Raw genomic sequence first — 15,041 nt, forward strand, 5'->3', positions numbered from 1 at the left:
AAAATGACCATTTCAAGGTCATACGGTCATTTTGAGTTTGATGGCAGCAATATATCTCGAGAAAGTTGGGACAGGTACATGTTTACCACTTTGTAGCGTCTCATCGTCTTTTTACATCAGTCTGTAAATGAACTCAGGAGAGCAGATGCTGGACTTTTGGGAAAGGAATGTTGTCTCATTCTTGTCTGATAGAGGATTCTAGCTGCTTAACAGTCCTGGGCCTGCTTTGTTGTATTTTCCATCATGTCCCAAATGTTTCAGAAAGGTCTTGTAAAGGTATGAAGTATGCACTTTAGCATTGTCTTGCTGAAATAAGCAAGGCCTTCTCAAAAAGACATTGTCTGGATGGTAGTGTAGTTGCTCTAAAAGTTGTATATACCCTATGGTGACTTTCCAGATGTGCAAACTAAGGCACTCATACATCCCCCTAGAATCGGAAATGCAGGCTTTTGAACCAATAACCAGCCAGAGGTTCCCTCTCCACTTTAGTTCAGAGGATGCAGCGTCTATGTTGTCCAAAAAGAATTTCAAATCTTGATTCGTCTGACCACAGAACAGTTTCCCACTTTGCCTCAGTCCATTTTAAATGAGCCTTGGCCCAGAGAAGCGTGTTTCTGGATCATGTTTGCATATGGCTTCACAATTTTACACTGAGGAATATTATTCTGAGAGTGTTCCACAATTCCCTTTTATTCAGTCATGTAACCGACCAGTTGCCAGTTAACCTAATTACTTGCAAAATGTTCCTCCAGCTGTTTCTTTTTAGTGCCACTTACTTTCCCAGTTTTTTGTTGCCTTTGTCCCATCGTTTTTGAGATGTGTCAGATTCAGACTGAGCTAGTATTTTTCTGGAAGCAAGAAAATGCAGCAACACAGGAAAATGTAAACCTTTGATATGTTTTTTTATATTCCCATGTGAAGAAAATATGGATTTATTTATGAGATCTGCAGATCGCTGCATTCTGTTTTTATTAACATTTTACAAACTGTTTCCACTTTTTTGGGATTTAGGTTATATTTATGGAATTATTGTAGAAAATCATTGATGGTATGTGTCAATCTTGACTAGCAAAGGTCCAAATCATGTACTTAGTAGTTTTCTTTTTTGTTTTGTTTTTTTAATTTGCATTTCCCATACATGGATCATTAGAAGTTTTTCTAGGAATGACTTTCCCTCAGGTTCACATTATTTCATCCACTAATGTGAACATGAGACAAACCAGAGCTACAAGGCCATTTTTCCCCTTTGACTTTCTTTGGTTTACCAATTGTCTATAGTGCAGAAAAGCAAAGCAAAGAATGTGAAACAGGAACATTTATTATGGAGTTCATACAAGGGTGAAGGTTCGAGGGAGTGGAGGATTTGACGTCAAGGAGGTTCAGCTTTGGCAATTTTCAACTTTTGCCAGTCCTTTAGGTGGTTTGGGGCAATTCTGCAGCGCAGAGGGTTCATGAGAACACATGAACGGTGGTCATGTTAAGAATAAGCTTATTTTCTTGCTCTTAAAAAGTTGACATTTAGGAAATGGAAGGTTTTAATTTGACAGTGATGACATGTATGGGTTTAGGTGGATCTGTCCAAGAAAACATGAAACCCAAAAGCAAAAAGCAATATCTGCGTATGTCTTGAAATGATTTGGATGAAATGATCACAGGGGCAAAAATAATCATCAGAACTGTCAGGGGTCAAATTTGTTTCAAGCCCTGCAAGTCAGTATTAGACCGATATAAAAACATGCAAACGTCCGCTGAATTTTAAATTTGCCGTATACAGTAAGTATCTCGAGGCTATGTGGGATCGGATGATTGTGGCAAACATTCTCGGAAAGCCTCTGCTACCTAAACTTACCGCCTGGAGCTCACGCTCCTCGAAGATCCTGGAGAGGATGAGGCGTCGCAGCGGCACCGTCATGATGAGGACGAAGGGGAACGCCAGGGAGGCCGCAGTAGACTTCACTACCCACAGAGCCACGATGCATGCCAGCTGGGTGATGGTAAACATGTTCATGCGCCATGTCTTCACCTGAAGAAACACACACATATTGGTCAGAGGGTTAGAAACCAGGAAATTACAGCACAGACAGATATATCCAGAGATGCACAAATCACATTTTTGGCTCCATCTAGTGGAAAATTCTGCATCTAATCTTTTTTTAAACATGCATGAGGGTTAGATTTTCTGTCTCTCTTTTTTTAAGAAATTCACCAGGGAAAATTTTGAATTACAAAGCCATTAAGATTGGATTTTAAGACATGGGAATGGTTGTAATTTATTTACAGTCTCATAGGCTTTATTGCAAGTTATCACGATAAGCAGCTGCAAAGTTGCTCTGGCTGTGAATGGGAGACATGTTAGCAGGGAGTGTTCCCTACATAACAAGATCTAAGCTTTTCTACGTGAGCTATTAGGTTGGAAACTGTGCTGTTAAAAAAAAATAATAGAGAGAGCAAGCATCTGCGCACTTGAGGACGTGCTGTTTAAGTTTCTGGTAAGACATGAAATACAATCCTACTATGTAGTCCCATGGAGAGTGTGTGTTTTCACGCACTGCTGCTGTGTGTACATCAAGATCCCACTACATCCCAGTTATAACTGTTTTTTTAACATCTAGGTAATCTGCTGCACATGTAAACACAGCAACTTTAGAAAAAGAGGTTATGTTTTTGAGTTGAAGGTGTTAAGTTGGTTTGATGGTGTTAAGATTAGCTGACCTGACAATATCGGAGCTTTGCTATTTTCCAGATATATCACATGTTGATGTACGAGTTATTTTTTTATTACACAAAGTATTCTGTGACCATGGCAGAGAGATAACCCGTCTCTATAAAGATGCAGGCTACTGTCACATTGCCTGTGCTGTTTGACCGCTTAACAAAAGTAATGAAACTCATAAAGACAGCCTGGCTGTGTGCGCCTTAATTTATTTCAAATTTCAGCAACAATATATTGGGCAAAGGATGTTGAAGACGGAGCTTCATCCAGAGGTTCATGGATGTAGTGAAGGAGGACATGCAGAGGGTTGGTGTGACAGAGGAGGATGTGTCTTCTTATAGAAGACTCTCTCGAGTATTGCAGGATCTTTACCTTTTAATATAAAGCATTTTGAGGCAATGCTATAGCCAGCTGATGCAATATAAATACTGAATGATTTACGGGAGGCAAAATTTACAAGGTTTTAGAATACAGCACAACACGACATGAAGTAACGCTAAAAGACTAAAATTAAGACATTTTTCTAGAATCTAGTTTTTATTTTTATCTTTTCTGATTTTTTTTGCTTTAATATTTGAATTAGATGTTTTAAATTACAGATGTAAATGGTTTGACACCAGTAATACAAAGAGTAGATAAAACTATGCTATAGTCTGACAGCTGCAGGTGAAATAAGAGGAATGGATGAATTAGTAACCAGATGGCCAGAAAATGAACTGTGCTTTTCCCTAAACTGTTGAGGTTACTCTCAGATTTGGGTCCAAACTCCAGGAAAAAACTCTTTCGAAACCAGGACTTTAAACCAGAAATCTGGTGTGCATGGTTTTCATTGGGATTTGTCATTATCCACTGTGACGTTGTAGTATGTCTCTGACTCTCAGCATCTAAGCCTCTCTGTTTTTCTTTTGATTTAACTCAAACGCTGAGGACGGACGTCATTTTGGTCCCGCAGTTGCTGCTCTGCTGGCTTTGGTTTCTCCATGTTACCGCTCATAATAGAGCAGAGGGCATGTAAACACTGCTATTGCGTGTGCTACCTTGGTGACGTAGATGTGGTCCGGGTGGTGCTTGGCAGGCGTGACCATAAGCGTTATGCGTTCGTACAGCTGGATGCCCGTCAGAGAGGTGACCCCCATGTACAGGAAGATCCCGAAGAGCACAGCCAGAGGGATGAGGCGGAGAATATCTGTCATCACTATGGACATACCTGATGGGCAAACAGGGATTTAAAGGGGGACTTTTAACATGATTTTACTGCATGCGTGCACAATAACTGGCAACTGTGGAGAAAATTATTCATTCAACAAGGGAACGGGAACGGCCCTTAAAAACAAACACGCTGTCGTGCCTTTTATTAGAAACACACTCCCTCTTCAGATGCCTTGGTTAAGATACTCTGAGGGCTAATCCAAACAGTCTTCTTCCTAATCCAAACAGCATTTCACTCAAACAAAAGCTCAACAATCATGATGACTCACCACGCCTGCATACCCAAACTGGATCAAACTAGACTTAAGATTGCTTCGGGAACCCTACCTTAATTGAAACAAGACTTTCAGTCGGCAAAACGCAATGAGTCAGTGGATGAAAAACAATGCTGCAATGTCAGGCAGTGCATTTTCACTTTCACAAAATTTTCTTCTTGTAGAACGACTGTCTCGGCTCATTTTGAAGACAAACAGAATGAAAAATCATTTTAAGCTGTTGTTGGGCTGAGTCAACCTTCATGAATGTCTAGACATGCAGGAGCTACAGAGCTGCCACTCTTCCAGCTCGCGTTTATTTACCTAGAAATAGCCACTGGTTCAGATTCGTGTTTTATTCCATCTTGAATATTGATCTGGTGTAAATTCTGATCCTTACACTTTCCTTACATAGAATGATAAGAAGTGTAATTCTGCCAGCCGATTACATTGTCTCCCCTTTTCAATTAATTTTAACTAAATTAAATAGGTTAATTTCTGCGTTAATGTTGGCAAACTCTTAAAAAACAACAGGCTTTATATGTTTTTCTGTAATTGGACAAAATAATTGCGTTTATTTTGACTTTGGAATTAATGTTGCTATACTTACTATGGCAGCAGCCACACAGTGTATATGCAATCATGTGAAAATGGACATTTTCACAGACTCTGTGCAAACCCCTGAAAGACCAAGTGCACCCCATTCAGTATCTTGTAGAGCCATCTTAACATTAAGTAACTTGAGGTAATCTTTTTCTGTCTGACTTAAGAAGAACTTTAGGGTTGATGTAGCTCATTAGGTATAGCAGGTCAACTATTTGAGGATTAATTTATGCACAGTTCTCCTTCCTTAATCTTTTCCTTTTCCTTTTGTTGATTTACTGCTATAATTTGGATCATTGTTCTGTTGCAAGACCCAATTTCAGCCAACCTTTAGTTTGGCTTTTGCCACAAGTGGCACAGTGCATTATTACCAAACATTATGACTCCACTCATATGTCCAAAGCACATTGTTCCAGAAGTCCTGTGGTTTGTTCAGATGCAAACTTTGCAAAGCTAAGTACACTATGTTCTTTCTTTTTACAGAGAAGAGGCTTTCTCCTAGCAACCCTTTCCAAACAAGCAATACTTGTTCAGTTTTTCTGATTGTGTTGTCATGCACTTTAATATTTACCATGCGAATTGAGACCTGTAGAATCTGAGCTTTTGGGTTTTCTAACAGTGTCTCTGTTCACTGAAAAATCTGAGATCTGGCTGAATATGCTGGTCCGTCCACTCCTGGGGAAAATGTGGCATTGTAGTAACACATCCGAATGCTCCAGACCAGAAAACTACGAATACTGCTTTTATAGAAGTGTCCAAACTTGCTAAAGATCAGTTAGTCAAGTGCATTTGATTAGCAGCATCTGGCTACTACTTATCCTCTTAACTCCTCCGAAAGAAGTAATGGTTTAATTTGTTTTTCACAGGACTGCACAGATTCCTTAAAAAACGTTCTTTTCATTTGACTCGGCCACTGGCTTCACTTTCAGACTTTGAGGCTCCATTCTTGTGTTAAAGCACCTTAAAACTGCATTCCTTTTAATGGCCTGCAGTGGGGAGAAAATACCCCAACTCCTCAGCAATTAGGACCTTTTCCTAATGAGTTTATGGACTTAATTGAATATTTGAAATCTTACATAACAGAGCATGATACACATTTTTTTTTTTTTTTTAAAGAAATCGCAGTCAAAGTGCTGTAGACATTCTAAACAACCATCTGTTTAGAAAGTCTGCAAATAAATATACATAAATGCAATGTATGTATATCTAAAACAACAGGCTTGATGTCAGGCCTTTCTAACTACAGTTGCTAAGCTATGATCAAAAAAGGAAGGGGGTGTGCTGCATAATCATTTGGTACTCCCCACTCCCATCCTTGCCTCTCCTCTTACCAACAAGCACAGCCACAAGAAGTCCGGTGAGCCTCTGCTCTTTCACCTCCTGGATCATGGGCTTTTCTCCAGGAGCCGTGGCCTTGCTCATCACTGTGAGCGCGTTAACATGAGTGACAGAGCGCACAGTGGCTGCCGTGAGCCACGGCAAGCCAAAAAGGGGGCAGAGGGCACCCAGGATGACAATGAGCAGGAGATCCAGATGGAAGCCGGAGCCTTTAACCAGCCGACGCTCCTTCTTACTGACTATCAACCTAAGATGTTGGAGGAACAAGACGAAAACAATAAAATGTTTATTTTAGTGAACATATTTCATGCACATGTACAGAATTCTTTGCAACTGTATATAATCATGGCGTGCGAACGTACGAAGTAATTTGAGTTTCCATGAAAATAAGAATGAACACAAGCAGGGCAGGAACAACAGACGCCCCCATCATCCAAGTGGGGAAGGGCTTCTTGTCACCAAAGGGGCTGATAAACCAACCTCTCTTATCAGGAGACGTGACAGAAAAACCTGATGGCACATTGAGTTTCTAAAAGAGAGAAAAAAAAATCTGTTTTTAATACTGAAAAGAAAAATGTGTTAGAGCTTTTGAAAAATGTCTGCACTTGCTGTGCAGGATTTCTGTGATTAGCAGTGACGCTACCTGTGTGTAAGTGTCAGTAATGGCGTAATCCACCAGTACTGAAACTAAGATTGAGATCGGGATGCCAAAGTCACCGATAATCCTTCTGGCCTGGGGATATCAAGAAACCAAACATTAAATTAAAAGTGAAAATACATCCCAGATCTCATAAAGAGAAACATCACTTGAGCATAAGTCAAAGATTATGTAAAAAGAAGTCATGCAGAAGGGAACAACCTCCTGTTGAGTGGAAAAATGCTGATTTGAATTGCTTTTCATATGAATGAGTATAAATTATATGACTGATCTGCTCTTTTTTCATCAAAACAAACCACTTTAGCTATCAAGACTAGCCAGCAGTAGTTTGTCTGTAAAACAGAAGCTTAAAAACGTATTTGCATCACTGAATAACTGCACATAACCGTTTCAGTGCAGAGACAAAGATATTTACGATCTGAAATCACACAGCCTACCTGCCTCGTCTCATCTTAAGCTACAGTTTACCTTCAAATATAAACTGTGAAGTCTTGATACATGCTCTGTCATCCAGGTACAGAAATGCCAGAAATGTTCATCTGGAACAAGTGAGTTATTCAGTCTTAGCTCACTGCAGGTTTTCCCAAACTTATAAATGGTACAGTTGCATAACAGTCATTATGCATTCAACTGCGAATGAAGAATACATTTGTATGAGTGACAAAACATTTCTGTCTAGATGGACAGAATCAACCTTCTGACATAAACGCTGACGTTTTCCTCCACTAGGAGTGCTAAAGAGCAATGTTTCATATATGGCCCTTGTTCTTTCACAGCATGTCACACATCCCTGCTGAGGTTTGGACACCTTTCCACAATATTTAGTGGTAACAGCATGCAGAAAAGCCACAGAGGATGAAGTTTAAACAATACTGTTTCTAAAATATACAGTAAAATATGTATTTATTTAGAAAGTAAATGAAATTTAAATTTCAAGAAGATGTTTCACCTCTCATTCAAGAGGTGTCGTCACTTCTAAAACCAAATGGAAGAGAGTTTCAGAGAGGTATTTAAACCTTAGTGAGGGTTGCTGACCTCACCTGAGCCACGGTGTGAAAAAAGGTGTGGGTCCTTAACATCACCAGAGGTTTCGGCTGAAACCACTGTGACACCTTCCCTCACCCTATCATGAGCATTGTACTTTAGACCCAGCTGCAGCTTCAGACAAATACTGGTTTATCTCAAGGACAAAAGCTCCCAAACACAAGATAACAACACTGTGCATGCTGTGCAGAGCAGCACTATACTGTACACCCTCACCTAAAGGGTAAAGGTCACTCTTTCGACAACAAAGCGGGCTTGACAGAAGAGTAAAAGAAGCCATCTATGTGCCCTGTGTACAACCGTAATTAAACAGATGCGGTGGGTTATGACACCAACTGTCAGCCACCTACAATGCAGTCTTGAGATCTCTTCCCAAGCGCCTCAACCCCCACTCACAACACGTGTCAGCTGACCTTAATAGATCATATAATAGGGTGAGGGCAAGGTATCGCAGTGGTTTCACCCTTGTCTCCATTAAACATAAAGAAGTCCATTCACTTTAGACTTAGACTAGATGTAATAAAAAATGCTCTATAGAGTCCATTTATATTCTCATGAGAAGTATGATATGATTTGTTTGAAAGGATTAAAGGAAGTTTATTACCTTGCCACCTAAAAACCGGCTGTTTCGAAACTTCCTGAGAAAGAATGCAACAAAGAAAGTGCCCATCATGAGCACCAGAGAAAGAAGAGCAGTGTTAGGCTGGTTGTATATGGGACCATCAAAATTTTGAGACCCACTGGCGTCAGTGGGATACACTGCCATCAGTGGATGTTCCTTAAAAACCTGGAAGAAAAAAAAAGAAAGAGTAAATCTATACAATGTGACTGATTTTATTAGCATTTGCAGGACTGATTACTGTTTAAATTCTTACCTTGATGAGCTTAGAGAAAGTCTCATAGATGAAGATGAGGGAGATGAGGAAAGCGAAAATCTCCTGTGTAAAAGGTGAGATGTAGCGGACAAGGAAGCTACCCTCTGCTGCCACAATCACCAGGACGATGAAGATGAGCCAGAAGCCGATCCACACTCGACCAGTCAGGTACTCAAAGTTGTAGACCTGACAAAACTGAGTGAGAGGACAGATTAATCACCTGACAAGAGAAAAAGTACATGGGATGATATGAAGAGGGAGGCTTTGTGTTGTCATTGTCTTGTTAAAAGTCACCTTATAGAAGGCCTCTTCAAACACCAGTAAGGGTCCAGAGAAGCCAGTGATGAGAAGGGGTTGTCCAGCAAGCAGTGAGAATATAACTCCGATAGTTGCAGTGGAAACAATGAGTTCAGTCACTCCCATCATGCCCTCTGTTTTCTCTCCTGTATGTAGAAGTAGCCACACAGAGATAGACAAATTAGATGCAGTACATCAAAGAATATGGACTATATATTTTAAGTAAGTTTTGATTACCCAGGAGGCCTCCAAAGGTAATAGTGGGTGACAGTGCGGCAAAATAGATGAAGATGACAGCAGCAATGCACTGCATGTCCAGGGCGTCTTTTAAGTCGCTCACATATTGCGGGTAACGCCTGCGGATGTCGTGGATCAAACCTCCAAACAGCATTCCTGAGCGCTTTAATGGATCCACTTCCTGTTCTCCCTCCTCCTCCTCCTCAGGACTCACCTCTGTGGGCATTCATACAGGCATCACAGCATGAACAAACTAATATCCACGGACCATCCATGAGTAAAAAACAATAAACCACTGCAGTTCTTCAACTGGCCACTTGACGTTACCTCCAAAAGGGAGTCATTTCTTTTTGACCCTCATTTTAAAATGTCCAACTTTATAGTAGAAAGAAACGTCTCCTTTATAACAGCTGTACAGGGGGTAAATTATGTGCTTTATCTTCCATGCTTAAATTTTATTGCTGCTTTTTTTTTTGCAAATATTAGTTCATTACTTCTGTGACTGACCAGTGGGTGCTAAAATACGTAGCGATTGATGCTAGCTGTTTATGATGCTAGTTACTGATATGGACCATTTGACCATATTTATGCTGCCGGTTGCTTTTGGAAAAGGCCATCCAAGAAGTCCAGCTTTTGTAAGCAAAATTCTAGTATTTTATTTGGTTGTTAATTAGCTTGTATTGGTTTCTGTCTATATAGCCTATGCACATTCCTTGCTAACAAAGCTTTTTAGCATTTGGCTGATAACTTAACGATTCATTTGCTCTTCTAAATCTAATAATTTCTTCCTCCAAAAAACAAGGTAGTGAATGAATTTTATATTTTTTCTATTTACAATAGATTCTATGAAAACATCAGAACTTACAGAAGAGAAAAGACATGAGAATAGATTAGACATTTCTTCTGTTGATTTGAGCCCTAATACACAAGTCTCAAGTGTCCAGGTGTCTAATTGTTCACTGAAGTTTTCCAGCCTTTTCTGAACCAGTGCTGTCTGGAACAATTCAAGTACATTATTTTTTACCTTTGATTTCTGACTCTACTCCAATTAAGGAGCTGTGCTTCTTGAGCTCTCTTTCCTTTCTCTTCCGCAGCATCTGTTTCTGGAAGTCAGCCACTGTCTTCAGGAGGTCTTTTCCCTCCACGTCTGACGGTGGAATCACGATGCTGTAGTCCAGGAATTCATTGATGCCATTCAGGAGGTCTTGTCTGTCATCAGCAAAGTAGGCAACCTCATGGAAGTTCTAATCCAGAACAGAAGTGGATGGCCGTGACAGAAAAAGCAGGATAATTAGAAATCTGTGTGACTTGTCCAATTTTAACCCCCACTTTCTATCACTGGAAAGATATTATAGGATTCAAAACTATTTTGGTTTAGCAGATTATCATTATTAGTAAAAAAAATTATACACCTTAGAGCCTTAGAATAAGATTTGGAGGCTACCTTGTCTGACATGAGAGTGGAGAAAGAACGTCCAATTTCATGATAGTCCACGTTGGACTGACTGGGACCGAGAAGGACGAAAATAAATCGAACAGGGACGGGAACCTCAAGCACCGACTCCAGAAGGACTGCCTCGCTCAGCCTGACAAAGGCCATAGCCGGCTGCTCCAGAAATTCAACACAACCTTACAGAACAGGACAAAATAAAGAAATAAAAAAAACCTGCTTACTGATTTGATGTACTTCACAAGAAAAATATTGAGAGTGGCAGTTTGTGAGGCACAGCCAAATCAAGAAATTAGCATTATTCTCCCAGTGGTTTATAAAAACTGAAAAGAAAAACTCTGTCCCAAAGCTTACCAACTAAAACAATGACCGCCTCAGCGTCTTTGGGAATCTTGGCGAGAAGTTTCATAGATCTGGCTGTGGCTGGATGAGTCTCCGGCAGAGGGTGGAGAGATTTCTTGGAGGAAGAACAGTACAAAGATTACCCACATTACTGGCTAGCCAGGGTGATGTGATATAACAAAGAACTGCGCTAATAATGTGACATTATTCTTACATTTGTGGGAACGTAGGTATCAACAGTCACATCTCATTTCAAACCATTTTTTATGCCTCAAAAATATTTTTTAATAAGCTGGTTTAAATTTGCCAACATTTTAAGCTGAGGAGGAACAAGTTTTCGCAGCTAATATATCAAGATGCTTTAACCAGAAGCACCTGTACGCTGACTAAGAACTTAACTCAACACATGTGGCGCAGGGAGGCCTGCGTTCTCCGACTTCAAGAACTACTTACATGACCTCTGACCTTGTTAAGAAGCGTCTCAAAGGCCAAAGTGAGAGCCACGGGCCTCACATCAGGAATTTTGTGTAACCACGTTCAAAATCTGTGCTCACTGTGTGCTTCTTAGAACTTAATGCAAACCATAAACTAAAACAAGACAGCTCAGCATCCCTTTAATCTCCGTCCACTTAGATAGCTGTGTCCAATTACCCCGGTGGGATCTTGTCAGAGCTACTTAATCACTCACTTTGGCTTTGGTAGAGCCAATTTAACGCGCTGTCTGCCTGCACTGTTTCAACGACGTCACATTGTTTCATCGCCGAGACCCCATATTTCTCAGATCTCTGTCAGGAGCCTCTTAAAAATCAAATGAGCTGTGTAAATGACGTTAACTACAGAGACACTGACAATGTGTAACACATTAAAGAGAGAAGAGAAAACTTACAAACAGGCTAACAAAAACGTCTTGTTTGGGATCATACACGGGTCCTTTGTGTTCGTGGTGCTCATCGTGCTCTTCGGACACCAATGGCTGGTTGGTGTCGTGGACGTGGTTGTGGTTGTAGCTGCCATGAAGACTGCTGGATGAGTGGTGGCGATGAAAACGATTTTTGTGATCGCTTAGATGGCTGCAAAAAAAAAAAAAAATATATATATACAAAGTATAATTTCCAGCTATGCCTGCAATATAATATAGTCACTAAACTGCAAAAAATGTTAATGTGATTAAAGTTAACATCACAATATTAAACAGCAATGAGCATCTTAACATGGAGGCTTTTGCAAATTAGCAGAACGCACAAAAGCACAACCAAGGCTGTGAAGGAGATTTGGGTCACAGTAAGAGAGCAGATTCTAATGATGATATAAGCAACCAATACCCGTCCACTCATTTCATTTGAATCCCAAAAGTCAATCTCATGTGAGAGCCAAATAAGGGCTAAGAGATCATCAAAGTTATCAAATTGTTATATACATTCTCATTTCGAAATGCCAGTTGCAGTTGTTATCTCATCCATAGATATGGCCAGCAACTGCCATCCTATACTGTCTGCAAGGAAAAGCCTGCACAGTGATAGGAAACTGGAGGCTGGACATTGAGATGGGGATTTCAGGTCCTATCTCCAACACTTGAACCTATGCAGACTCGTACTTGTGGTGGTACAAAATAGACTACCGGTGTAACATTTCAATGCCTAAATCTAACCAGACAGTGAATGAAAACAAAAGTCAGTGAGTAAAAGTGAAAGGCCAAGAAAGTTACCTTCAAAAGGAGGTGGTCGAACTCGAGATGAAGGTTATGGGATTATGCTACCAACAACTCCCCCAACTGTGCTTACTTTTGTTGCTGCTTTAGAACGGAAACACGCTTCTGTCAACGAGGCGGCACCTCCAAAATGAAATGTGTTAACTGCCCGAGCCTGCTCGTAGCTGGAGACAGCTAAGAACTGGTGATACCAAATGATAAGGGTCATTCAGGGGAATAAGAACAACGGAAATAGTCTGAATCAAATTTGGTGCAAGTCCAGTCTTGTAAATGTCAACATTTTTCCATGACATTAATAAATACCTACGTGAACTTTCACAAGACCTGAAATTCCAGTGGGTGCTTCTGCAAGCACTTTTTCAAAGGTAAGAATCAGAAATATAATCTTAACTCAAAGCCTCCAGAAGGTGCAGCTGCTTTTACTATTATTTAATAACTACTGTTTTCAAGGCCAAAAATATCCATGCTCAATTGCCTAATGCTAAGGACAGCTTAATCATTTTTAAGTGGGCTGCAGAATTACCTGGATTCTAGAAATGCTCAAAACAGCTGTGCTTCTTATTCACCTAATCCATCTTTTGTTCATTTAATGTGTTGACCATCTTTACCTCATGCGGCTGCAGTGGAGGTCATAAATCTTAGAAAAGTCATCAGCAAAATCCTTCCAAAATTAAACCGCTTTGCAGCTAATCAGAAAGCGGTTTCAGGAAAATCTGAGTTGACACATTAACGTGATATTTGCATTACGGTATCAATAAAAGAGCCAGAGACTGACCTTTGTAGCCCTTATTTTCTCTGCTTTCTTTGCGTGTGATGTTAAGCACATTTCACCCCACTTAAAGACGAGTTTTTAAGCATGTCAAACCGGCCAAGTTTCACTACATCACTGTTCAGTCCACTGGTGACATCACCTCACTCATTAGGCCCACATGGTCCAATAAGACTGCGCTCAAATTGGAAGAGACAGCGCCCCAAGACAAAAGAACGAAGTGTGACACTGAAGTCAATTGCACACAAAACGTTTCCAAAGGATCCTTAAAGTGGTCTGAGTAAGCGATGAGCTAAATCCTAGCAGCACTTCAGTGTGATTTTATTCCACGTCATAAATCTGATCTTTTAGCCTAGCGATGACTCTAATGACGGAGTGTTCTTTTCCCTGTGGAACCAGCCAGTGACATGCTGGGAATTTATGCGAAAAGGCAGTGAAATGTGGAACGAATGCATGAAGGCCCGCTGCTAAGAACGTCCACTGGCCTGCTTCTTCTGAGTGCATCTGCTGTGGCGCTTTGTGAGCATGTGTGCAAAATATGTAAAAAAGAACTGTAAATGTTGCCATGTTCGCTATAATCCATGGGTCTAACTAAGGTCACCACACCATTATCCAGGAGAGATTCTTCTTCTTCAAATCCAGGCTGTACCATTCTGCCTTAAAAAAAAGGGGGGAACCTGGCAGGACTGAGGTTCTATGCAGTCAGGAGAAAAAGGGACATTCTGAGCTCCTTGTAAAGTATAACAATAACAGGCGTGAGGGAAAATTCAACACCAGTTGACAAAACTGTCTCACTCCAAGTTCAAAAGTTGTTCTGGAATGCGCTTGTCTTCCTTATCTTATTTTCTATACTACTTCCACCTAAGTACAAAAGCATCATTTTAGAAAAGCAAAAGTCACAGGAGCTCTTGAGTTAAATATCATAAGCTGCAGAACAGGATTTAGATTTGTTTCTATTAATATTAATTGGAGGCTTTGTGAGTAAGATGGCAACATTGTATGTACTTCTGACAGGCAGGGCTCGTCTTTCCTCTGGTAATTTAGCCAACATTTACTTGACTTGTTTCCAGTCTCTAGTTATGTAACTGTAAAATGTAATTCGCTGTGTTATAGAGCGCTATTCGATTGGCCACGTGTATCACAGTTTAGCTGTCGTGTCAATGCCAGGGCAAATCAATGAGTGGCAATATCAGGGAGCACTGGAGTCACAGTTCCATGCTTTTATTTGTTTGACTTGGGTACAGGATGTAAGTAACTATATCCTCACGTGTTTTGTGAATAGCTAGTTAAATATTACTTTTTTGAATTCGGATTATGACAACGAAAAGCACGTTCTAGTGTCCTATGATTACCACCACCTTCCCATATCTACTCATATACACTTCCGCTGGTTTAACAGCATCACACCCAATAATTTCCAACAACACCATCGATCCAGCAGTGGCAGGCTTAGACTTACTAATGCAGAAAAAAGCAAAGCGCTGAAAACTCCTCGGCTCAAATAACAGCTGAGCCAGCTAGAAAGAAACAGGAAACATTTGAAA

General features: G+C 40.4%; 1 protein-coding gene across 10 annotated transcripts in view; it reads right to left on the reverse strand.

Moving 5' to 3' along the window:
• slc4a3 (solute carrier family 4 member 3) overlaps nt 1-15,041 on the reverse strand; it is an 84,841-nt gene that overhangs the window by 7,754 nt on the left and 62,046 nt on the right. For all 10 annotated transcript variants that reach the window (XM_085249770.1, XM_085249768.1, XM_085249772.1 and 7 more), the window contains 13 exons: nt 11,907-12,090; nt 11,033-11,135; nt 10,673-10,857; nt 10,253-10,472; nt 9,229-9,444; nt 8,989-9,137; nt 8,695-8,889; nt 8,424-8,606; nt 6,761-6,850; nt 6,480-6,646; nt 6,111-6,364; nt 3,751-3,920; nt 1,850-2,023 (listed from right to left, as the gene is read on the reverse strand). In XM_085249770.1, the coding sequence (XP_085105896.1) occupies nt 1,850-2,023; nt 3,751-3,920; nt 6,111-6,364; nt 6,480-6,646; nt 6,761-6,850; nt 8,424-8,606; nt 8,695-8,889; nt 8,989-9,137; nt 9,229-9,444; nt 10,253-10,472; nt 10,673-10,857; nt 11,033-11,135; nt 11,907-12,090 (2,290 nt within the window). The remainder of the gene's footprint in view (nt 1-1,849; nt 2,024-3,750; nt 3,921-6,110; nt 6,365-6,479; nt 6,647-6,760; nt 6,851-8,423; nt 8,607-8,694; nt 8,890-8,988; nt 9,138-9,228; nt 9,445-10,252; nt 10,473-10,672; nt 10,858-11,032; nt 11,136-11,906; nt 12,091-15,041) is intronic.

This window comes from Mchenga conophoros, linkage group LG16, assembly GCF_057382185.1.
Source record: "Mchenga conophoros isolate Kocher_MC1m ecotype Shallow Benthic linkage group LG16, M_conophoros_male_GT1.1, whole genome shotgun sequence".
NCBI classification, from domain to species: Eukaryota; Metazoa; Chordata; class Actinopteri; order Cichliformes; family Cichlidae; genus Mchenga; species Mchenga conophoros.